The sequence below is a fragment of the Pantherophis guttatus genome, chromosome 6 (genome assembly GCF_059756535.1).
Source record: "Pantherophis guttatus breed Tessera chromosome 6, ASM5975653v1, whole genome shotgun sequence".
In the NCBI taxonomy this organism is placed as follows: Eukaryota; Metazoa; Chordata; class Lepidosauria; order Squamata; family Colubridae; genus Pantherophis; species Pantherophis guttatus.
This window is the reverse complement of record NC_142068.1, coordinates 53,701,857-53,728,010: the sequence shown is the minus strand read 5'-3', so window position 1 is coordinate 53,728,010 and position 26,154 is coordinate 53,701,857. Positions and strand designations below refer to the sequence as shown.

General features: G+C 35.7%; 1 protein-coding gene across 2 annotated transcripts in view; it reads left to right on the top strand.

Annotated features, from left to right (window-relative positions):
* AFAP1L2 (actin filament associated protein 1 like 2) overlaps positions 1–26,154 on the top strand; it is an 87,590-nt gene that overhangs the window by 39,371 nt on the left and 22,065 nt on the right. For both annotated transcript variants that reach the window (XM_034440187.3, XM_034440186.3), the window contains exons 2-6: positions 7,209–7,337; positions 8,108–8,185; positions 10,462–10,550; positions 19,800–19,890; positions 25,922–26,124. In XM_034440187.3, coding sequence (XP_034296078.2) covers positions 7,209–7,337; positions 8,108–8,185; positions 10,462–10,550; positions 19,800–19,890; positions 25,922–26,124 — 590 coding nt within the window. The remainder of the gene's footprint in view (positions 1–7,208; positions 7,338–8,107; positions 8,186–10,461; positions 10,551–19,799; positions 19,891–25,921; positions 26,125–26,154) is intronic.

The window sequence follows — 26,154 nt, the reverse complement described above, 5'->3', positions numbered from 1 at the left end:
ATCCCCGCCTCTGACTGGACTTTAGGTGAATAAAGGGTTGTTTGTGTGTGCTTCAAAGCACACAATTATTCTTGAAGTGCACAATTTATATACAAGAGCCATTATAAGCAAACTAAATTAATGGTCTTCAACAAAAAGGGCAGTTTGTAAACAATAATACTTAAATTGATTCTTGTGTAATAGTATCTTGGAATTGTGAAGATTTCAGACTAAGAATGAACAACTGCTATATCGGTCCATTTGTCCAGTAGGATTGAGAAAGTAAGCTATGGAAATGCCTTTCATTGTTTACTACTGTAATGTGGATTCTGGAGAAAAAAACCCTCTAGTTTTCTCTCTCCTATCAAGTTGGAGCTGAAAGCCATGATTCGTTTTTGTTTCCAATTTCTGACTTATTTTGCAGAAATGTCAAGAATCCTGGCTGAATGTTAAGCTAAATAAACCATTGGTGGAGTGTGCCACTCATGTTTAGCTACTCACACTGGCAGGATGAATCAACCTTTACCTCTGTTGTGCAGATATAACCACTGTGTATGGGAAAGCTAAGGTTCTAATTACTGGAGATTCTTTGAAGTGGTGACACTGGATAATCAACTGGATTCTTCTGCCCGTAAATAATGTGCTTTGCCATTGAGCTATGGAAAAGGTAGCTTTAAGGACTTAGCTTTCATTCTTAAAACTTCTATCCACAGAAATGAAAAAGGTAACACGTACTGGCCAGTACCATAAATATTACTCTTCTATCATTCTGCAATAGCTTTTGAACCATGCAAAATGCTGTTCAGTTACAATATTGAATAAAAATCAAGTAGTTTGTTGTTTGACCCAGTGTTTCAAGTCATAATTATACTGTAGAAGAAGAATGATTATATTATAGTAGAAGAGGAATTATTGTGATTACTAAAATTCCAAATGTTTTTGTGATGTGGCTCATTTTACACATTTTATGGATTCTGGCTCTTCCTACTCGCCTCACTCCTCATATTCCTATACATGTGAGGTCTGTATTTCTCCCTTTCCTTACTTGTTATCCAGTTACCTTGCCAGACTATGCAAGAGTCTCTAAGTTAGACTCATAGACAGAAACCACTGTTAAAGAAAAAATTGTCTTATTTCATTTGAAAACTGAAAAGTTGAAAGGCTCATAGTTCCTTCAGTATATAACTAATGGAATGATCATATTTCTGTGTCAGGTAGGTAAAAAAATCTCAGACTCAACCCTGCCATCTCAGGAAAAGGTCTGGAAAAGAGCTGCTAAAATTCAGTACTAGTCTCAAGCAAGCAGAGCATGCCAAAGATCATAGGGAATTAGGAAAACTAGTGTTCCTAGAATCACAGTTTATTAAAACTTGGAGTAGAATATTTTTCACCTGAAGCATTCACTTTCTCCATAAGCCAGAGTGCACTGAAAATGATGAAATCTGCAACCATGCAGACAGAAGGTCTCTGTGAGGTAACCAGGATCTTGCATTTTTTAAGATTTGGAGGCACCTTTGTCATAAAAACTTCTAAAGCAGGGGTGGGAAACAACGGTCCCTTTATGACTTGTGGACTTTAACTCCCAGAATTCCTGAGCCAGCCATGCGGCTTCAGAAATTCTGGGAGTTGAAATCCACAAGTCATAAAGGAGCTGTCAGTTTCCACTCCTGTTCTAAAGCAATAAGGCATAGGCAGCCTTATTAAGAAAAGGAGGAAGTATGGTTACAGTTGTGAATTCAAAATTTTCAGGTTGAAGATTTCCATCTAAGTGGTGCTTCCTGTGCAATGATAAAATTCAGAACAGTGTTTTAAACCAAGGTTCATCGTGGCAAGGCTGAAAGCACCTTTGTTTACGACAGGATCTTAGTTCTGAAAACTGTAATAAAGTACCATGATGCATGTAATTGTAGGGAAAGAAAGAAATAGCGCTTTCTTGATTAAGGCTTCTGAATGTCTTTCAAGAACCTTCTCTGCCTCTCTTTGCCTACTCCCACCCCAATCCTCCCACTGCCTTCTTCCAGTGAAGAGGAGAGAAGCTAGTCTGTTATTTGTTCCGCAAACTGGAAAGCCTTGTGTGCTTCTTCCTTAAAGTTCAGAGTTCCTGGTTCAGCAACGATAATTCATTCAATAAAATTATTGTCCAGATTTCCAGAATGGCCCATATAGTACCGATCCAGTTCCACAGTTGAGCTTTCAGCCTACAAATAACAAGGCTCAATCTCTGGATTGTCCTGGATTGTAGTTTATAGAAATATATGGATAGTCTTTTCAAATAGTTTTCTGAATTTGCACATTAAAATATAACTGAAGTATGATTTTGGTTTTACTGGCAATGCAGTGATTATGTTTGAACAGTGACTCCAGATTCATATTTTATTAGTTAGGGTTAACAGTTTGCACATTGAGAAATATGTGCGGGGTTTTGGTCAGATTGTTGTGATTCACATTTTCTCAAGTACCAACCCCGCAATATTTCTCACACATTTCTGGCTAAGTTAAAATGCTGCTTGGAGGAAACTATTCAGGGAGGAAAAAATACTTTGGTATGATTTTGTGCAAATGTCCTATGAACAATTGGTATTTTCTTCCAATTTCTTCCAATTGGTTTTAGCTTGCTTTATGAAATTTTGCTTTTTGTGATTCCTAAAGTCAGAAATGTAGCTTAGAAGCCAGTCATGTATTTTGAGGTGCTTCAGAACTGGCCTATACTCCTATAAACATGGCAATTTCAAAGACTAATTGGATCAATTGACCACCATAACTGGTTACACTTCATTGGTAAATTCACTGGTAATGTTAATCATTGGTAATGTTGCAAGGGAGCAACTACCTTCTTTAGTGACCATTTATGGTTATGAAACTAATGGATATGTAGCTTTATGACCAGTCCTCACATTTATGATCTTTGTAGCTTGTAAAGCAAAGGAAATCTAAAGTGAGATCATAAGCACAATTGCAGTTTTACTTAGCGATCGCTTTACTTAAGACCAAATTGCCAGTTGCAATTCTGGTTGCTATATGAGGACTATCTATGTGTCAATTGCATACACTTTGAAGTATCTGTCCTATGTGTGTGCAAGACAGCTGGGAGGGAGAGATGAAACCTCATCTTCAGTATAGAGTATTTTATTTGTATTTATTTGTCTAGTAAAATTAGGGATGTTGTTTATTTAAATGTGGATTATACAATGCATGTAATTTGAGCAGGAATGTATCAGCTGAATACATACATGTCTCTGTGCATATTTGTCTAAATATTTATTTACTTTTTACATTATGAAAATTTCTTTTCAGGGGAAGCCAAATTCTTATTTAGAATTTAGGTTTATTCTTGTACTTAGATACGTGTCTCTGAGCTTCCTCAATTTACATTCTGTAAAATGGGTATGGATGACTGATATGCATTCATTCTCTATGTTCTATTTGTGTCTTTTTTTACCCACACATGAGGAAATGCATTTTTAAAAATTGGCTGTTTAATAAGAGTGCTCATAGCACACTCTTACAATTCCAAATTTGTTAATTGAATTCAAGGGTCAGCAAACCTCTAAAGTCACATAGACCCAATTTTATGAAAACTAAACCACACCTGAATTCTTTTATCTCTGAAATACCGCTGGAGACATGCACTCTATGTGAATTAACCAAATATAATCATTTTTAAAAACAAGAAAATATAATATCATTATAAACTCTGCCCTGAGTCTCCGGAGAAAGGCGGCATATAAATTGAACTAATAAATAATAAATAAATAAATGCAATTACAATAAAACCAGACATATACACGAAAGAAATAGATGCTGTTTTTATATGGTAAAAATGGTGCACTAATAAGGTTGACAAATGATGTTGAGAGGAGCAAAACATTCTTAATTTGCCAGACCATATCACTTTAACAGTCACATGGCAAAGAACTGAGAAATCAAATGAGAAATTGTTTTTTCTCATTCCTTGATCAGTTTAGCCTTTTCCGGAGCCTCTCCCTCAAAATGGGATGGTGATCAACATTCATTCTTATTTTATTTATGCTGGATTTAAAAGTAATAACCAGAACACTTCAGCAAAAACAGGTATTTCTTGTCTTCTGCTATAATTACTCATTGCTTTAGTCTATTTTTCCTTGAAGTCTCAGGCAAATGAGTAGCGCCGAAGGGTTCCCTTGTCAAATATATATGCAATTTGTTCCTTTAGGAGGGTCAGTTTCCATTCAAAGTGATCCAGATGTTTTTATCTGCCACTGTCAGCACATCTGCTTCTTTTTGCTGTTCGGGAGAACAGCATTCTTCTGATGTTGTTGCAATTTACTTTCTCTTTCCCTAGAGCAGCTGACCCTTGTGGACCTTTGAATGTACTTTGTAGAATAGTCTGGGAAATCCATTGTAAATCAACCACATTTGCTATTCTGCCACTTGAATGCTTGTTTCACTGAAATGATCAGCTGCACATTTCTGCAACAAAGAATAAAGCTACAGCTAGAAGGAAACTGCCTTTTGCCAAGACATTCTCTTCAGAAAAGAAATTGTGCCAGCTTGGAAGGTTTTAGGTCATGCTTGTTTTGGATTGTTTTGTCCAATGAGTCTAGAGGACACCAACTTGGGCTCCACACAGATGTTTTAAAGAGTATATAGGTGGAGGAAAAGGAGTATGCGGAAAAATATATGCATTCAGTGGTGTGGATAGTTAGGAAAATGGAATTGTCTCTTTTACTGCTTTTCAAAGTTCTATTTATTTTAGTTAATAGTTTATATTCTTAGCCTCATAGTGTTTAATCATTCAGTCTATTTTTCATGTTAAAATAAAAAGAATTATTACTAGGGAAAGACACTGAGCTTCTCGATCAGAAAGGTTGGCAGTTCGGCAGTTTGAATCCCTAGTACAGGTCTCCTACATGAAGAGGGGGCTGGAATAGATGACCTCCAAGGTCCATTTCAACTCTGTTACTGTTACTGCTTGCTCAGTCATGAAACTTGCTTATAACTTTACACAAATTGTTGCCTTCAATCTACTGACAGGGCTATTTTGGAGAAAAGACAATAACAATAGGCAGGAAATTACAGAATAACCAATACCACTTCAGACAAATAGTTGTCCAATCTCTTCTTAAAAACCTTCAGTGTTGGAGCATTCACAACTTCTGGAGGCAAGCTTTTCTGCTGATTAATTGTTCTAACTGGGAAGAAATTTCTCCTTAGTTCTAAGATAGTTCTCTCCTTGATTAGTTTCCATCCATTGCTTCTTGTCCTGCCTTCGGGTGCTTTGGAGAATAGATTGAGTCCCTCTTCTTTATGGCAGCCCCTTAGATATTGGAAGACTGTGATTGTGTCACCCCCAGTCTTTCTTTTCATTAAACTAGACATACCCAATTCCATCAACCTATCTTCATATGTTTTAGCATCCAGTCCCCTAATCAACTTTGTTGCTCTTTTCTGCACTCTTTCTAGAGTCTCAACATCTTTTTTATATCATGGCAATCAAAACTGGATGTAATATTCTAAATGTGGTCTTATCAAGGCATTATAAGGGGTATTAACACTTCAATACATAATAGTGTTCGACTAGCAAGAATAGACAAACTCTATAACTTAGAGTCCTCCAGAAATTTGTATCATCTGCAGTTGGCATAGCCAGTGTTGGTTGCAGATAATGAAATTTTATAGTTCCAGATTGGGACCTAGGCTGATTAGGATGAAAGGATCGACATTTTGCTAAATCCTCATTTTTGGGAGGATTATCTTTATTTGCTTTATTTGGTCCCAATATTTTCTACACATATATATCACCCCATTTCTTCTGATTTGTTTTTTCCTTCATCTATGCCTACATCTTCAAACCTTCTTTATATATATTTTTTTAAAATTATTTTTATATGCCGCCCTTCTCTGGAGACTCAGGGTGGCTTACAATGCGTTAAGAAATAGCCTTCATACTTTTATATGTTTTATACAAAGTCAGCTTATTGCCCCCACAAACCGGGTCCTCATTTTACCCATCTTAGAAAGGATGGAAGGCTGAGTCGACCTTGAGCCTGGTGAGAATTGAACTCGCAGTAATATTACGGGAGTTCCCATTCTGGTGCCTTTCAAATATGTTGAATTTTAGCTCTCATAATACTTAAGAGAAGATTGCCTATACTGTAAATTGTGCAATGCAATTTCTATACCAGCATTATTTTACATGCTGCCCTATTGTACTGTGCCCACAGCTTTATGCAATCCATTTTACCACAGAAGCAAGGCCCACTGAGTACAACATAACACATCCATTAGAAGAGAAAGCTTTATTCAGATGAAGGAGACATCCTTATGACTGGTGGGTCACACTATACCAGGCTGGCCACGAATGATGGTCCTAGCATGGACTGTCCCATACAAGTGGAAAGGGCCAGTTTCTGGTCAGCTGCAAGTTAGGTTTTGAGACTGGATCCACCATATGACAAACACTCTTACTTGAACTGAGCAGAGGAAAAATTTCTTTCCAGTTTTTTCTGAGCCCACCGTAAGCTGCACAAAGTAAAAAGGCTTATGTATATTATTTGCTTCCAAGTTGATTGGGAACAAAAAATTACAGGTAGCCCTCAACTTGCAACTGGTGGCTTAGATCCATTTGAAATTTCAATAGACCTACCTTATGACCCAGATTTGAAGTTCTGATGGTCAGAGACCCTCCCCATGATCACATTTTGAATGCTTGGCAATGCAACCATTTTTATGGCCATTTGCAGCATCCCATGTTTTACTACAATTTTACTATAAAATGGCATTTACTTCTGGTTTTTGGCAAAATCAAACCTATAGCATACCAGTTTGCTTAACAACTGTGGCCTTCACTTAATGACTGCCCCAAAAAGATCATAAAAATTAATTTGGTCACATGATCAACCCATTTTACAACCATTATAAATTATAACCATGATGAGCAGTCTCCATTTTGGTTGTAACTCAAGAACTCCCTGTAATTAATATTTTTTATATTTTCTCCATTACCAGGAGTGGGAGTAACAGAGTTGTATCACCTACCTCTGTTTTCCTTTCATATTTGCTTTTTACAATGCTGGAAAGAATACTTTAGGCTAATCCAAAACTCGGAAAAAATACTTGATATGCAGACATATAAAATGAGGGATTGTAACCCTCATTATACAAAGACAAAGAATTGTTTTAAAAATTCTTGGATTATATAAAAGCCATTTGGCATTGGATGCCATAAATAAATTTCATATCTCTTTTAGCTCTGGAACAACTGCTGACAGAACTTGAAGATTTTCTGAAGATTCTAGATAAAGAGAACCTCAGCAGCACAGCTGTAGTCAAAAAAAGTTTTCTGGCTGACCTTCTTCGGCTGTGCACAAAATCAAGCGGTAAGCAAAATCAGGTGAACAATTATTGACTTTGGAAGGTTTATCTTTCTTGCTGGAACTCCAGTCTATCTATTTCTCATTTTTGTTTGAATCTTATTCCCAAATGAGATGTAAAAGGGAAACAAATATCCTTTATCAGCATGAAAACAAACTTATTTATTGGGATATATGTGTTTGAGGACTGGGATCTATTTAATTAGGTGCAAACCTTGTTATCAGTTGCTCAGAATATGTTTACAAATACTACACATTTACAGATGGTGGTGGTGATTAAAAATAGATAAAAATATGATGGAATTTTTGTTCAGTTGTGTTTCTCCTAATTTGCTTTATTTAAGATGACAGCAAAGTCCATACGACTGTGCAATAAAATGTATTCCCTTCCTTTTATTGTAAACATCATAAATTATTTTTATTCACCGAAGTTTGCTAATAAGATTAATTTGCAAAGGATGAATCACTTTACCTTTTGCCCTTTACAAAGTTCTCATTTCCCTATTTCCCTGACAAGATAAATTCTTCAGGAACAAAGTCCAGTAAAGTGCTTCTCATGAGAACAGAGCATCTCTGGGAAAGAAAGAGCAAAATGCTTTTATAACTTGTTTAAAATAGAGTAAAGCACATAAATTAGCTTATCACAACTGCAAGTGCAAGAGTCATGCTGGATAATGACAGTGGGAATGATGGTCCCACACATCATTGGGGATACTGCTGTACATGTACACAAAACAAAATGCAAAGCAGTTCTTTACAGTATTTTTACACTGTAGGTGGTGATGAAGAATACATTTATATGAACAGAGTAACCATTAATAAACTACATGGGGAACCAGAAAAAGCCAACAAAGGTAGGCATCAAATGTTATTATCATTCAAATGTATCTAGAGGGCACCAAGCTTTAAAATAAACTATTCTAGAAACACAAGTATTACCATTCATGTGGTGGTGGGAGATATACTGTGTGATGTCATCAGATTTGGGCTCTTTGATAGATTTGCTATCTTATACTGTGTTCCCCAAAAATAAGACCCTGTCTTATATTTTTTTGAACCCTGAAATAAGTGTTTGGTCTTATTGCCATGCGCTCAAAAGCCTGATTGGATTTATTATCAGGGGATGTCTTATTTTGGGGAAACAGGGTAGTGAAAAATAGATATATACCAAGTATTTTTCTTGTTTGGCTTAATACATTGGCCTAATGGATAATATGAATTGTTGAAAACATATTATTCTTCTATGTTCATTCAGCATCTCTGAATAGCACTTTTTAACTGTATAACATACATACATACCAAAGCACGGGGAACTGCCACATATAGTATGTTCTATTCTGTGACATTAAGATGGATAATGACTGCTTGTGGCCTCTAGGTGGACGGATATTTTGCCTTGAGAAGCTTTTTGTATACATAGATTCTCTTTCTGTGAATACTAAAAAGCTCAGTACATAGACATTGAATAGCATGAGTACTAAAAGTTCCATATGTAGAATGATTCCTTAAATCAGTACATATATCCATCTCTAAAAAAGAGTTGGTTTGATACGTCTTTACTACTTAATCTGTTTTGGTTTTTGCAGCTGCCCCTGCTTGGATTGAACCTATAACTGATGCCATTTTGGGATTTATAGATGGAAAAATGTAGTCCCTGGTATTTGTCTCTAAGTTGTATAGAAACAGAAAATCTGGGAAGACGTGGGAAGAACAGCAGATGTCTGATTTGTTTGGCTAATAACATTACTATACTATGCATAGTTTGTTTTGCTGCTTCCCTTCTTATGCCAGCAAACTATTAAAAGTTTCAGATGCAGAGCTGTTATTGTGGCTCCTCAGGCTCAATCCCAAAAGAACTGTGGTTCTAACTTTATTTTTAAATTGTACAAGAATGTAACAAAGTTCATGCCAGATTCTTTTCAGCATCTTGGTAACCACTGCTTACCATTTGGGTAGCTATCATCCAACTTTAGAATACTCTTGTTTTCAGCGAAAGTTTTGCTTAGTTTATTTATAGGGATGCTTGAAGTGATTTCAAATATAACCTCTCTGTACATAAAGATAATTTCCAAGTATAGAAATCATTTTCATCTCTCTTATGTCACCGTACCAGAAAATGACAGGTCTGATTCTGTCAGTCTTTTGCAGTATATTATCCTTGTCATATTTTGGAAAATGTCCCTCATGGTTTTTAGATAATCTTGAACACGCTGATAGGAAAACTTAAAGAGAGTTATAGGAGATACATTATAATAGACTAAAAATTGTTTCAGATAGGTTACTGCACCGCAAAGGTTATAAATAGGGAAAATATAATTTGTTTTTTCTGTTCCAGGATAAGCAATTTGGTGGTATTCTCTGTGATTTGCATTTCAGCTTCCATTGGTCCCAGCAAACATGGCCAAATAGGAAATAATTGTGATTGTTGTTAAACTGCTTACATCATGTTTATGCTTATTTATCAACTAAAAATCCTTGAATCCGTTAAAAAATCACAATGTTTGTTGAATTCGGGGAGACAACATCTGATGTTTTAATCTGGTTATAATCATTATGAAATACACTTTTCAGGGATTTTAAACAGGTGTTTTATTCATTTCTTTCCACACACAATCAAACCCCAAAGAATGAAATAGCTTGTTCTGTACCATATTACATTTACAAATTAGCTGAAAATCAGGTGGGCAGAATTTACTCTCCTACCACAACTTTTTCTCAGTAAGGTTTTTCTTCCTTGGACTGAAAAGACTGAATAACCTGGTATTTAAACCATCCTTAGCTACAGTAAGGAAAGGTGAATACTTACAAAAGTTGATTTAGGCATCAACTGGGCCTTACAGGTAGATTGATTATTTATAAAGCATCATGGACTTCGCAGTTTTCAATGTTAACTGAAACATTACTGTACGAGTAATTCTGCAACCACCAAAAGTGAATGTCTTGAGCTGTATCATTTTTTCACCATTTTTTGGAGTGAAATCAATTGCCATTTTGGTGGTCTAGACTAAGTAGGCTAATAAATCATATTTTTCTTTCAAAACAAAAGTGAAGCATCTGAGATTATAGCTGAGTATAATTATATGTAATTACCATTTATTTGTTGTGATTTCTCTTTGGATTATGATGTTAGGTTACCAAGATTCCTTGACTAATGGAGAAATGGAGCAGTATTTGTATCCTCCACAGAAAAGTTTGCCAGATCTTCCACATTCAAAAATAGTAAGTCCCTGATATATATTATATATATATATAATAATATGGATACATTATGTGTTAGAATTTGAAGATCTGAAGTAACCTGCGAGATATATAAATCTGTTGAAGTTCATTGAGCATCAACAAATACTACAAGAAAAAAGAGAAAACTATGCGGGGATATTATTTATTTTTGCCTGAACTGAACTTTCAACTTCGTTGTAAATGTTAAGCAACTAGTGAAAAAACATATTTTTCATCAATTTCACAGATAGCCCTACCTGAATATTTCCTAGCAATTCTTTTTGCTATTGTTGCCCAGCTGTGTTGATAATTGCCTGACTCTATATAATTGCTGACACTGTATAGCAGCTATTTTTTGTTGACTTAATTATTATACAGAGTATTAGAGAAAATCTCAGTCCTATTGTGTGATCACTTGTTTAATCTTGGCTTCATTTGTCTTTTAAGATTTGTCTTTTAAGAGACGGCTCAGCAAATTAGTTCCTTCTCTTTTTGAGTACTGTAAAATGAGGTTGCATTACTGAGGTCACGGACAGAAGCTCAGGAATGTCATACGTGATGTACTTTGTGCATTAAAAAAGAGAAAACCTGCAAGAAAATATACGTACAGCATGGGCCTAGTGTGGGAGGAAGTGAAAACCTGTGGGTGGTCTGCTGAGGAAATAGCTATGTAAACTGCAGTCAAAGGGTGATGAGACGGATTATTACTGTGAAATCCTACTGCAAGGATTTAGAGTAAGTGATCCCATCAAGGTAACTGGAGAAAGGAAGCCTGAGAAAAGACAGAGACTTTAAGACATACAACTTCATTGTCCAAGTAGTGTTTTTAGTCAATTCAGTGAATTAGTTATAACTGACTGTTTTTTTGGCTGGTTGGGTAGAATGAGAAGCTGATTTTAGAGACAGCAATTCCCAAATGCTCAATCCATTCTTTCCCCCATACTATTCTTTACTGTTTTTTTTTAAATTACAGTAGATGCTCAAATGTACTGTATATTCAAAGGCTTTTTTCTTAATACAATTTCTTTGAAATTCTGTGCTTTAACAGAGGAGGATCTTGATTGGAGGCAGATTGTTATATCTATGATATGTAAATGCTAATGGTGACTTAACATCTAATTGGCATTTTCACTCAAGCTACAGGTAGATAACCTCTTCTTTCCTCCTTTTCTACTTGTGTTGCTGAAATGCAGCACCCAGCATGTTGGAAGACCTAGTTCAGCAACCTTTTAGCATGTCAGAAGTTGCCTAGCACTGGTCTAGAAGATCAGATCTAGGATCTGGAAATTCAAACTGGAATACATAAGGATTAAATAGTTCAAGCTATTCTATTTAAAACCATGTGTGTGCACGCATGCACACAGCATTAAATAAGATAGACAACTTTTCTGAGTTTTGGTAAACACATGCTAGCTTTTCATAGTCGTGTTATACCACAACAGCTACAGCTACTTTGGCCTATATACATACTAGCACTTGGTTTTTTTAAAAAAAATTTTTTCCTAGATTTTATTTATTTATTTATTTTTTAACATTTTATATTTTAAATTACTAACATTACAAACAACATATACAATATTTCACCCTGTGCTATACATAAGAAAGGAAGATTTGGTTCTTCGGATATATCCTCATAATCGCCAAAATCCACATTCTCGGGGTACAGGTACCGAAGCATCCAATTTTCCCAGCGCATAGTCCACAAATGGTTTCCAAATTTTCCAGAAAATATCTTCTTTATAGTCACCATTTCTAATTTTAATATCACATGTCATTTTATCATTTAAAGCTAATTTCCACATTTCACAATACCATTCTTTTATTCTAAAATTCACATCTAATTTCCAATATCTGGCTATTATAATTCTACCCATTATAATCATAATTCTAATCAATTCTTTCTCATATTTTGTTGGTTCTATTTCCTTAATTATCAACAGTAATATAGTTTCTGGTCTCACATACTAGCACTTGTTTGGTGGGAAATATTGCCCATCTCTTGATTTGTAGAAAAGCAAATAAAACAAATAAAGAAAGGCCTTTCACTAGCTGTAAGATTGAGGAGGAAGATTATTTCACTTAAATTCTCTTATTATTTCTAAATTTATTAGGTACTCTACAGCAGAAGCTGTGACGGCAGTATACAATAAATGTATGGATTAAAAATTAACATAAAAATAGTATAAAACAAGAATGAACTAAATAGTTGCTAAAGGAGCAGAGACTAAAACTGGCACTGATTTAGATAAAAGAACCTAATAAACAATCAAAATCTCACAACATGATACTTGATATTGAAAAGACTATAAAGTTGTTGCCTAGGGACTTTGTTTAGGAAAAAAACTCTACCCTTTTAGGGTTGTAGTTGGGAAGAATCTCACATCTTAGATTATGAGATCTATTCTTGCTTCTCTTTTATGCCCTTTCTTATCAACCTTATTTCTAGCTAAGATTTTCTTAAGATTGTAGTTGGTCAATCGCAGTAAATGCCACTAACCATTCTCGGAATTATTTATGTTTCCTGTATTTAATCAAGAGGATAAAAGCATGAAGTGAATCCTGTACATGGTACTTGATTGTTAGGAGCAATTCTGACCATTCCTGTTAACTTCAGAATGGAAATCCCAGGAGCTAAGATTGGATCTGTTTCAAAACAATTCATCAATGAAGGCTTCAGAGAAAGCTCTGGATATTCATAAATAATCAGAAGAGAATTTTACCTGCAAACCTCTTGGTCATTATCAAGACTTTGTTGTGACTGTTTTAAAGAATTGTACTATTTCTGTACACACACACACACACACACACACACACACTCACACCAAATAGATCTGAAGAAATGGATCTGAAGACTTGGATCTGAAGAACTGGATCTGAATCACTGTACAGGTTGTTTCTTTCTGCAATGGGCAAATGAGAGAGTTGTTAAGCTTAACTTTGAACAATAAAGCTCAAACAACCCCCACCCCAGGGGTAAAATCCAGCAGGTTCTGACAGGTTCTGGAGAACCAGTAGTGGAAATTTTGAGCAGTTCGGAGAACTGGCAAATACCACCTCTGACTGGCCCCAGAGTGGAGTGGGAATGGAGATTTTGCAATATCCTTCCCCCGGGAGTGGGGAGGGAATGGAGATTTTGCAGTATACTTCCCCTGGAGTGGGGTGGGAATGGAGATTTTGCAGTATCCTTCCCTTGCCATGCCCACCAAGCCATGCCCACCAAGCCACACTATGCCCACCAAGCCACGCCCACAGAACTGGTAGTAAAAAATTTTGGATTTCACCACTGCCCCAACCTTTTATAAACTGCTGTATGCATCTTTCATTAATTCCTTTATACTTATTTAATATTAGGTCATAGGCATTTGTAAATTGTACGTCACATATACATTTGGAAGATCCCTTGTGAGTGTATACTACCTTAGCTTACTTCCTGCAAGTCTGTCTAGAACTTTTTTGAAACACTTTTGTGGTGACAAGGTCTTCGCAGAAATAACTATATTATTAACCATTCATTTCCATGCACGCTATATACTCAATATGAGATATCTTAACCTCAAGTTTTACTTGACTTCAGCTAATGGTAAAAGTGGATTATAGTGGCATTTACAAGATTGGAAGGTTCGTTATAAAGTTAATCTTTGACATCTTGTGCAGAGACTTAAGAGGGAAGAGAAGGGAGACCATGATCCAAACAATATTAAAGTTCACAAAGGAAACAAATAAAATAAATTAGTAGTCATAGCTGGATCATTTTTAGTCTAATTTAGAGGAGAAGCAAAGGAGCTGATTGGTTGCTTCTTAGCCAAATCAAAAAAAGGACTCTAGCAGAAATATCTGCCTAGGGACTAACACTATCTGCATTTGAAGTTTGTAACTATGTAGATTATCTACAGAATGTGCCAAACAGATAGGAGCAATATGTGCAGAAATTCCAGTAATGCCTGAGATTCACCAATATCTGATAATTTAGTTTATCTGAGAAATATCCACCCTTTGCTAGGCTGACTAAATGTATGTGTCATGTAAACAAGAAGCTGTTGGTTGATGCAAAGTCATTATAATCACTGCTCAAGTGAAGTGATAACATTAGCAGAGGTTTTTATGAAGTTTTCATAATAAACACCAAGACCAGAAAGTGTGAGTTGTTTAATAGCCATAGAAAGAACTGGATTCCTTCTTTGTGTCCAAAAAAGAGCTTTTACTTGAACAAAATAAATTTTGGTAAAAATGTGAATGAAACTGAAAGAATAATCTGCCACTAGGTGCTTTTCATGTTTTTTTTTTCTTGAGGAAGAAAAGCAAATAATTCTGTCGCTATAGCAGACCAAATGGGAGCCATCTTACCCACAAATGAATGTTGATTTCAACACCCTTTACTGGGAAAGATAGTAAAGAAAAACATTCATATTGATAGTCAAACGTCTTGAAGATGAGAAATTTGTACAATCTTCAAGCTGCCACAGGGTTCCTCACTGGTAGATGGAAGTTAGTGAAATGGAAATGATGTGGTTCATTTTGATGAAAGACAAGAATGAGTGACAAAGTTCTTTCCTGTTGCCAACTAATCTCTCCTGCACACGGAACAATTAATTAGTTTCTTTCCAATTTTCTGATGGGTGAACAGTATTTCTTATGACAGCATATCCAGGCTATACAAAGCTGGTTTATAAGTAGGGCATCCCTGTTGTTTAGACTTCTTTCAAAAATTACTTATTCCAGTATATTCAGATTCTTTTCTGCTGAGTTGAATTTAGAACATCAAATCACGTTTCTTGCTCAGTGCAACGTTCTAAGTCACAGCCTCTCCTGTGCTATTCTCGAGACCCTGTTTCAACATCCCATGAGGTCCACAACCTTTGTAGCTAATTGGTCTTGCTGTTAGGAAGTGTTTTTCCCCTGACATTTGATTGCATTTTTTTAAAAAAATCAACTTCTTTTCCTTTTGACTGATAAGAACTCAGTGGCATTAAAATGACAACCTTGACAGAAAAACACTGAAACTTTGATTTGTGGGACAATTAAAGAATCAATAATACATTTAGAAAACAAGGCTCAGAAAAGTAACATAAATAAATAAATAAACCTCCTTTTGCCCATCGTCTTCCCAAATTTCCCCAGATTTTTTTCTTTTGTACTTTCTCATCTGTAAAGCAACAGTAAGTGAGGAAATTTGAGTCAGAAACAAAGGTATTTAAATTAATAAGTAATGTTTATTTTTCAATGCCAGATAATTGTTTAATTTTAGAATGGGGCAGAAAACAATAATCTTCCTGTTCTCAGTTCCAGAACTAATCAGAAAATAGTGATATGTTCCTGGCAGAAAGTAATTAATTGAGCTTTGAACTCATTGAAAGATGAAACAGTTTTCTCTTACCGCCATCTGATTCCCATTGTTAATGGAAACAATGCAAAAGAATCACTTTCTTTTTGGTCCATTTGAAATTTATTTAATCAAGAACAAAAAGGTTTGTTTTAAGACTGTAGAGCAAGATAAATATTTTAATCTTTCTGGACTTTGTGATAGTGTCTGGTCCTAATGCCAGCTAACAATAAATGTATATCGCAATCAGGTTTCCTCCCTCGATCCAACTACTGAAAAAATAGTTTAATACTCCAGTGTGATTTTTAAGCACTTAAATTATTTAAGTAGGTTTCTAAAGATTGTCCATAAGTACTGTAAAAACTGGATCTACCTTTTTTTTTTTTACATTAGCGTTTATTGTTTTCCATTTAACCATTTTTCAAAGGGAGTAAATATTTTACCAAGGGAACAATCAAAAGCAATTGTTTTGTCATTATTTTAAATTAAAGCTTGCCATTTAATATTCTAATTACTTGACATATCCTTACTCATTTATTGGTATTTGAAAGTTAGGGATTGTTGCTTGAAGTCCTTTGGCAAATAGAATATTGATGTGGCTTATCCTTAAATGATATGTATTAGTTCAGTCTAAAATTAATTGGCTGAGATTCATTTTAAAATGAAGTCATTTCAAGGTTTTTAATTTTTAAAGCTGTAGTAATAGTAATGGAATCAGGTGGTCTGATTTGTTTTCTAAACAACAGAAACAGGATTCAAGATAGAGAATTCCAAATGTAAGAGAGTTTACAAATTGGCTTCACAGCATCTCCCATTCCACAGCAAATTGAGTTGGGTCATCTTTATTTTGTTTGTCACCCAAATGTCTGTCTCTCTTTACCCAAACCTGTGCACCCCAAAATTATTTGAATTGCTGACTGATGCCAAAGACTGATTGTGCATCCAGACAATTAATTTACACATATGAAAATATTGCAAGGGAAAAGACCACGAATAAAATTTAAACTGCTTCAGGATACAAAAGATACAGGAGGAGCTGCACTCCCTGACTGGGAGATATACTACCAAGCAGCAGTACTATCGTGGGTCAAAGATTGGATAGAATTAAAGGACTCTAGAATTTTAACAATTGAGGGACACGAACTTCAAACTGGCTGGCACTCCTTTATGTGGGATGAGAAATACAAAACACATTCATATTTTAAAACACACACAATAAGGAACTCATTATTACAAATTTGGCTTAAAATTAAAAAACAACATTATATGAAGATACCAAATTGGTTAGTACCGGCAGAATCAATTAGGCACCCAAATTTAACAGATAAGGCAAAAATAATTAGATATAAAGATATAATTGACTATCAAGGCAAATTAAAGACCAAACAACAATTGGAGACAGATTTACACAGAGAAATAGACTGGTGGACTTACACTCAAATACAATCCAAATACAGAGAACATACAAAAACATACGAAATTTATAATCAAAAACAAGAAATAGATAAAATTATATTAGATTCAGAAAATAAATTAATTAGTAGAATTTATAAATTTCTTTTACGCTATAAATTGGAAGAACAGACAGTCAAAGAAACGATGATTAAGTGGGCTCAAAACATTAAACACACAATACCTTTGGAAAAATGGGAAAAGTTCTGGCAGGTAAACCTAAAATTAACAAAAGCAACGGCGTACAAGGAAAACCAACTGAAAATGTTTTATCGGTGGCATATGTCTCCAACCAGATTGGCAAAAATACAACCTAAAAATAGCCCAATTTGTTGGAAGTGCAAAAAGGCACAAGGGACTTTCTATCATTTATGGTGGACGTGCCCGGCAGCAAAGAAATTTTGGTCCAACATCAAAAAATGGTTGGAACAAATAACAAAAACACAGATTGAAAAAGAACCAGAAACATTTTTATTAGGAATCTTTAACAAATCATACCCTAAGGATATCAAATATCTTACAATTCACATATTAACTGCTGCAAGAATAACCTACGCAAGAAATTGGAACAAGAAAAAATACCAAGTGAAACAGAAGTAATAGGGAAAATTTTAGAATGCGCTGAAATGGATAGGTTAACCAAAGAATTACAAGAAAGAGAAGAATCAGACTATTATAAAATATGGAATAATTGGTATAATTGGTTAAAAATCAGAAATATACAAAAAATATAGGGGATATATTACCGATTGATATATATATATATATATAATAAAAAATATTATTAGATTAAGGAGAGATGAAGGAATATATTATAAGTAGAATTGTAGAACGTCACTCTGAAAAAATGCTTAAGAAGAAATTACACTCTTTTTGTGTATATGTTGTATAAATGTTTGTTGTGTATATGTTACGTATGTCTTTTTTAATATTTATATTTAATAAAAAAAACTATTCTTAAAAAAAAAAGAAAATATTGCAGAAGGAACTATTGAAGGAGGTCTGGCACACAAATATGATCTACCACTCCCAAGAATGCTCATTGCCAAGTAAACCTTCTGATGAATCAAATATTCCAGTCTGTCCTTCCAGCACTGAGAGTTCAAAATGCATTAAAAAATTCCCATCACTGAAATGGTGTTGATGGAGAAGTGTGCAAAGTGAAGTGCAACATTCTAGAACTGGAAGAGCATGATGTACAAATAGATGCATAGATGCATATGGCAGCAAGTTGTAAGCAAAAAGTTATAGAATGAATCTATATTGTATTACTATGGGAAAAGGTTCAGTAAACTTCAGAAATCTCAGGTAAGTTTCTCCAACAGTGCTCAGGGAGTCCTTCTAGGTGATGAAAACAGAGAGCTTGTAGGATATTTTAGTGCAATCCACTTGATTCTTAAGGAAGTGCTAAACTTCTTGGAGATGTAGAAGAGGGGAGCACTGGAAAGCATTCGAGCAGAAGATCATACGTCAGTTATAAGTGGCCACAGAAATGCAATTGTGTCAGCTGAGTGGAGGTATGCACTCACTTATTATAACTCAATATAGTTCTAGATAAAAGATTAGGGTAGATGTCTTTCTCGTAATTTACATAGCAACAAAAGTAGTATTCTAAGGTGCAATTTGTCCTCTCTGTAGTTTATTTGGAAGATGGGTCAAGCTTAATATCCAGTAACTGAAACAACTTTCAAAATGTGCCACAAATTGATGGCATTTGTAAGAAATTAAGTAGTTGGGCAAACCGTGTTTCCAGAAAACTTTTTGAATGAACAGGCAAGCAATGGTAACTCAAGGCTCAAGAGAGATCACAACAGATAATAAAATATATCATTTTTAAAAAGAATTCAACCACCATCAGAATGCTATTCAGATGTTTGACACATGATAGCTCAGTTATAAAGTCCAAGGAAATTGTATTCCAATGCCTTGTAACAGTCTGGTAATTTGCTGGACAGATATTTTGAATATTGACAGTGTTACAAGATGAGATATCAGCTAAATCAAGACCACCTTAAATTATAAAGAAGGACATGGGTCATTTTAAATCCTCCAAAATACCTAGTAGGCTCACCACAGTACTATATCTTAAAACTGTGATAAAATTCAAGAGTAAGTCACTTTATCAGTGCATCTACATGACAGCAAGATGTAATTTGACTTATTTCTGATAAACAGAATCAGAACAATTGTCTGAATAATCAAACGTCACATTGACGAGGGTTTTTCAGAAAATTCCATTGACTCATATTCAGGAAAAAATATACAAAGTTATAACTGTAGCATTGTTTTGTAACACGACAATGCTTGTCTTTTGTTCTTGGTTTAATATGAAATTTCTTATAACAATAAGTTCTGTGAATGGAATAGATCATGCTTTCATAAGAGAATGTTCCTTTTAATTTTGATGATAGAACATTTAGAACCTGCTTCAAAATGTTTTATCTGCTTATTTCCTATCTTTTATTTATATTGCACAGATTCCAGAATCAAAACTACATTCGGGCCTCAAAAACGAATCTCCAGAAGGGTACTATGAAGAAGCTGAGCCTTACAGTGTTTCTATGAATGGTACATAATTGTATATTTCTAAAGTTTTATTGTTATTTTTTTCAGTTGCAAACTAAAAAGAAAAAAAGTTATTTCTAAAAACAATCAGTTCAATTGCATGGCAGAAGAGATGTACAAAATATAAAATTGCAAATGTGAGATTTACATCTATGATTGTAATACTACTAAGTATATTTTGAAAAAGAACATTAAATGACAGAATTGCCTAAGCTTTATTCAGCTCAATATGATATTGATACCATTTTAGTTAGATTTTCCCCTTGGTATAATACGTTTTACAGATACCTCTATGGAGGCGTTAAGACTTTATGTATTCATGCTGCATCTTTCTCCTCTATTTAAAATGCATTGCCTCAGCTCTTCAGACAGCATGGGTAGGTTTTTGAGCTAGTTTGACCTTGCCCTGCACATTGATTCTAATGATTGCAGTGCTGAGATCTCCCAAGCTGAGCTGCAACTCTTTGTCAGCATCACAAGTAAATCATGACAATCAATATATGCTGTATCCTTCAGAGTACATATTGAATGTTATCTATTTAGCCTGAATCAGCACCATCTGATTTTATTTGTTCTGATCATGACCATAAAGAGCTTGTTTTAAGTTTTTTTAGAAGGCTGATTCTAATTATCACTATATGTGTTAGAGAAATTGTGCTTCCAATTGTTAAACTAATTTAATTCATTGACCAGTGAGATTCATGTTCAGAAGTCTTTCTTTTTCTTCTTCTTCATCTCTCATCATGCAGATCTTTATGTTAAGTTTATGGCTACTGGGACCCAGTGTCCAGGTTATTGAGAGTAATATGTGCTATGTTAACTATGGGTCTGGCATGTTTTAAAATCTGAATATTCATGCCCCAGCTGTCAGTTGTTATGTGAGAGTCTTTCACCAGACTGCCCTCAATCTTATTTTCATTCTTAAAACATATCCATGTTAGGAGCATTAACAAAGAAATAGTACCAGGTATAGATTTTTAAAAGCAATACCTTAATTAGTCATGATCAATTATAACCACTCAGTGCTTCTACGTAGAACATTTTTGCTTTGAAAGAAGCAACTCTCTCCCAGCATTCAGAAGCTCATTCTTGGGGCTTATTGAATTGCAACTGGGGAACAACATGCTGCTCAGAGACTGTAAGTTCTCCTTTCATATTCTAAATTCAAGAGTACAAGAAAACTGATTGGAGATAAAATCAAATGAAAAAAGTCAGAGCTTTGTGTCCACAAGTCTCAGAAGAAGAAGAAGAACATGGTATGAAAATAATTAGATAATCCAATTCATAGCATTCTTCTCTGTGAATACAAGGATAAAATGGCCTTTTTGGGTCCCATATCTTTAACTGTGATTAAATTCAAGGTTAACTCTATCACTGCATCTACATGACAGGAAGATGTAATTTGACTTATTTCTGATAAACAGAATCAGAACAATTCTCTGAATAATCAAACGTCACATTGATGAGGGTTTTTCAGAAAATTTGTCACTGTGAATAGAAAGATAAAATGGCCTTGATTCATCTAGTCAGGCCAATCTTCTGTCAAGAATCCTCACCAGATAACAATGGGCCAAGTGCTTTCTTAAGTGCAGCCTGCCTACAGGATTGTTGTATGGGGAAAGGCCAGAGGACTGAGTATTTGGTGCATTAAGCTTCTAAAGGAAAGGCAATATTTAAATCTAGTAAACAAATTCATAAGTATATTTCATATCTATGGAGATTCTCAGTCATCCAAGGTCATGGTTGCCCCAAAGGTGCTTTTTTCAAGAGGCAACTGGACTTTCTGGTTTTTCTTTGAAGACGTTTCGCTTCTCATCCAAGAAGCTTCTTCAGCTGAAGAGGCTTCTTGGATGAGAAGCGAAACGTCTTCAAAGAAAAACCAGAAAGTCCAGTTGCTTCTTGAAAAAAGCACCTTTGGGACAAGTATATTTCATGTGAACAGTTCAACGCTTCCCTGATAGATAATACAGTGCAACTTATCCATTCAGTCACGTCCAACTATTGGCGATTCTGCAAATCAGGTCTCTCCACACCTTCCAATCATACACTATTTCTTTGAGCTTTTCTATGTTCTGGCTGGTATCAACTTTGATGGTATCCAGCTTCTGCATTCTGTGATACCCTGGTTTCCTTTTACTGTTAACTCTTCCATACAAAATTGCTTTTGCTAATAAATTCCCCTGTATAACATGGAAAAAGTAAGTAAGACACAGATTAATGATTTTTACCTTCTAGTGATATGACTGGTGATATGCATTCCAGTACTTGCATGTTAGTCGCCTTTGCTGTCCAAGGAATACGCAGGCGCCTTCTTCAGCACCACAGGTCAAACAAATTGATTTTCTTCCTGTCTTGCTTTTTTAAGGTTCAATTCTCACACCCATAGGTAACTACAGAGAACACAATAGAGTGAACCAACCTACATTTGGTTGCCAGGCTGATGTCCTTGCTTTTTCATCTTTGGTCCATGTTCATCACTGCAGTGCAGCCCAGGGCAATCTGACTTTTTATTTCTGTGCTGTGTTCATCACTTTGAGCTATTTGCAATCCTAGGGGAAAAAAATGTTTTGAGACATTCTATTTCTTCACCATCAATTTCTATTTTGAGGTTCCCCTTCCTTGCAGCGGTCATGAGCTTGGTCTTTTTGATATTTAGAAAGAGTCCAAAATTCTCACTTTCTTCTTTGATTTTCTTGATCAGATGTTCCAGGCCTTCTTAGTTTCTGAGAGGAGAGTTGTATTGTCAGCATACCAAAGACTGTTGATGTTTCTTCCATCAATCTTTACCCCAATTTTCGATTTGTATGTGTGTTAAGTCTAAATCAGTAGGTTTATTCTCAGTGATTAATAAACATTGATCCTTCTACATAATGAAATGCTACTATGATACAATAAAAAAGTTTTACAGAGAAAAAATCATTTTCTAAATCAAAGGTTACATCTATTAGCATACAGTATGATTTAGTGACATTTCTTCATTTGATATCATTTTACACATCTTCAACTGGCTATATAATAGCAAACATTTGATAATATTTAAAGAATATATCCAAACAGTTTACTTTTCAAGGTGTGTCTATGAAGCTATTGCAAAATAGAAGCCTTAATTGATCCCATTTAAACCCACAAATTGAATGAGGAATTGAGCAAGTCTAGGTCTAATAGTTGATAGGAAGGTGTATAGAATCCAGCCACCATTGAACAGATGGTAAGTTGCTTACTAAAACAAAAATATATTTTCTGGCATGATCTTGGGGTACAACCAGTGGTGGGTTCCTCCTGGTTCCGCCCGGTTCCACCGAGCCTGTAGCGGTGACAATATGATGTCACTGAACCGGTTCTGCCCCCACAACCCCCAACCCCCGCCCCCTGTGTTATTCTTACCTTTTATTTGCCCCCACCCCCAGTCTATTGCTGCCTCCTGAGTTCCAGCTGATGGCTAGAGGGAAAAAACCTGTTTAAACTCTTGCCATGGGGCATCAAAGGGCCACCTACAGCTGATCAGTGTTAAAAGAAAACAAATGAGTAGACTGGTGCCTGCAAAAATACATGAGTAGATCAGTGCCTGAAAAAAATACATGAGTAGATCAGTGCCTGCAAAAATACATGAATAGTTCAGTGCCTGCAAAAATACATGAGTAGATCAGTGCCTGCAAAAATACATGAGTAGATCAATGCCTGCAAAAATAAATGGGTAGACCAGTGCCTGCAAAAATAAATGGGTAGATCAGTACAGCCTGGTAGACCAGTACCTCTGCTAAATCCTAAATAATTGTCACATGACCATCAAGCCACACCCACAAAATAAGCCATGCCCACAAAATAAGCCACGCCCACAGAACCAGTAGTAAAAAAATTTAGAACCCACCCCTGGGTACAACACATTTACTCCCATTGCTGCCTCAGTTTTCTTCTGCTCCAAAAAGAGGAACAAAGTTGTATGTTTAAATATGAGATTCAAGATGACTTCCCAGGAAAAAAATGGCAAACTGAAATGGAGCCAATGTGGCAGAATTAAGAACCAGTGTAGGAGAAGGAGTGGCAGAACCTGAGAGCAGAGTTAAAAGAGAGATCTTAGAATCCCTATGTAACCACAAGTGGACTAAGTCCAACCTTCCCATCGCAAATTCTGTTGACTCTTATCTGATTCCGGGCAGGTGCTAACCATTAGTCAAGAACATTCCTGTGCATAGGCTTTTTAGCAATAAATCAGTGTAATTGGATCTTCCCAAGTATTTTGATTGGACCATGTGATGGACTTGTGGGTGCTGGGCAGGGACTTGGACTTTCCTTTGGGTGGGGAAAACCTGGAAGCTTTCAGATTCGGGTTTTCCCAGATGTGCCAATGTGACATCTCTAATAAAATAGAACTTTGAGGAACTTCAAGCCTCGGAGTCTTCTTTCGTTGGGGGTGTTATTTGGAACCTTGACATTGGGACTGAATAGGTGTCATCTCCCTATCTGTGATCACAAAGCAGTTTATTTCGTACAAGAATAAAAATACAGCTGAAAACTGAAAATATCTTCATGGATTTGTGAAGTAGGAGAGATTGTACAAATCAGAAAGGAGGGCTGTGCAGCTTTGGACTTGATTACAGAAGGGAGCTTTGGGGTATACAGGAGGGTGAACATGGCATCTGTTCATTGCTTCTCAGTTCTGAGAAAAGGCACAACTGCTTTAAAGAACTTCAAAGGATCCTACATTGACATCTTTAGGGAACTCAGTTTGAAATCTCACATCGCTCTGAGAATTATTTGTAGTGTAAATTAGTGTAAAATAATGTAAATAATTTGCAGTGCAAATTTTATCCTACAGGAAAGACACAAAGTCTTTAGCAACAATGAGGACTTATATGGCAATAGTAAAATGGAGGAGGAGGAGGAGGAGGAGGAGGAGGAGGAGGAGGAGGAGGAGGAGGAGGAGGAGCCGAGGTAACGCAGTAGTTAGAGTGCAGTACTGCAGACTATTTCAGCTGACTGCTAGCTGCAGTTCAGCAGGTCGAATCGCACCGGCTCAAGGTTGACTCAGCCTTCCATCCTTCTGAGGTCAGTAAAATGAGGACACAGATTGTTGAGGGCAATATGCTGACTCTGTAAACCACCTAGAGAGGGCTGTAAAAGCACTATAAAGCAGTATATAAGTCTAAGTGCTAATACTATTGCTATGATGATATCTATTCAGTCGAATCCGACTCTTGGCAATTCTATAGGCCAGTTTTCTTCCAATCTTGCACTATTTCTTTGTGTTTTTCTATACCCTGGCTGGTGTCAGCTTCGATGGTGTTCAGCCATCATGTTCTTTGAAGGCCTGGTTTCCTTTTACTGCTAACTCTTCCAAACATAATTGCTTTCTCCAGTGAATTCCCCCACATGGCATGGCCAAAGTAAGTGAGGCGCATTTCGCCTTCTAATGACATGACTGGTGTTATGCACTCCAGTGCACTTGATTGTTAGTCACCTTTGCTATAATGTTTTTTCTATGTGTGCCTAAAGCTCATGAAGTAAATATTAGCCCTTTCCCATAAAAATTAAATGCTGGCTTCCACATGAAGAAATGATCAGAGCAAAAATCAGGAAAAAATAGAGTGACATGAAATAAGCTTAAACTGTTCATTGCACTATTTGTGCAAGCTAGTCCAAGCAAGTATATGAATGTACTTTTGGTATTGTATCTTCAGACTTTCCTTTTCCTCTATTTCCTGTTTTTTATAATATTCACAGATTTTTTTTTTAAAGGAAGTCATTATTTTAATCCAAGATAAGTTATAACTACAGTTCTTTTGTAACTAGTTATCCTGGCTAAAAGTGATGGATATGGAAATCTTAAGACATTTGAAGATCATCAGTTTGCATGATGTAGCAGAACATAGAATTTATAAAAGTGATATATTATGTAACTTCAATCTTTATCTTTACTTCTGTTTATCTTTGTTATTCATCTTGGAATGCTTTGGAGTTTACGTAGGAGGAAAGCAAATTCTAATCCCTTTCTAACCTGGATGTAAATGTAATTGTTTCTTTCCCATGGATGCAGATGATGAAGCAGTCAGCAGCTCCTATGAATCCTATGATGAAGACGAGAGCAGTAAAGGCAAGTCAGCCCCTCATCAGTGGCCATCACCTGAAGCATCTATTGAACTTATGAAAGATGCCCGGATCTGTGCTTTTCTCTGGAGAAAGAAATGGTTGGGCCAGTGGGCCAAGCAGCTTTGCATGATTAAAGACAACAGACTGTTGGTAAGTATTTGGTGAGCCAGAAAGTTAGTT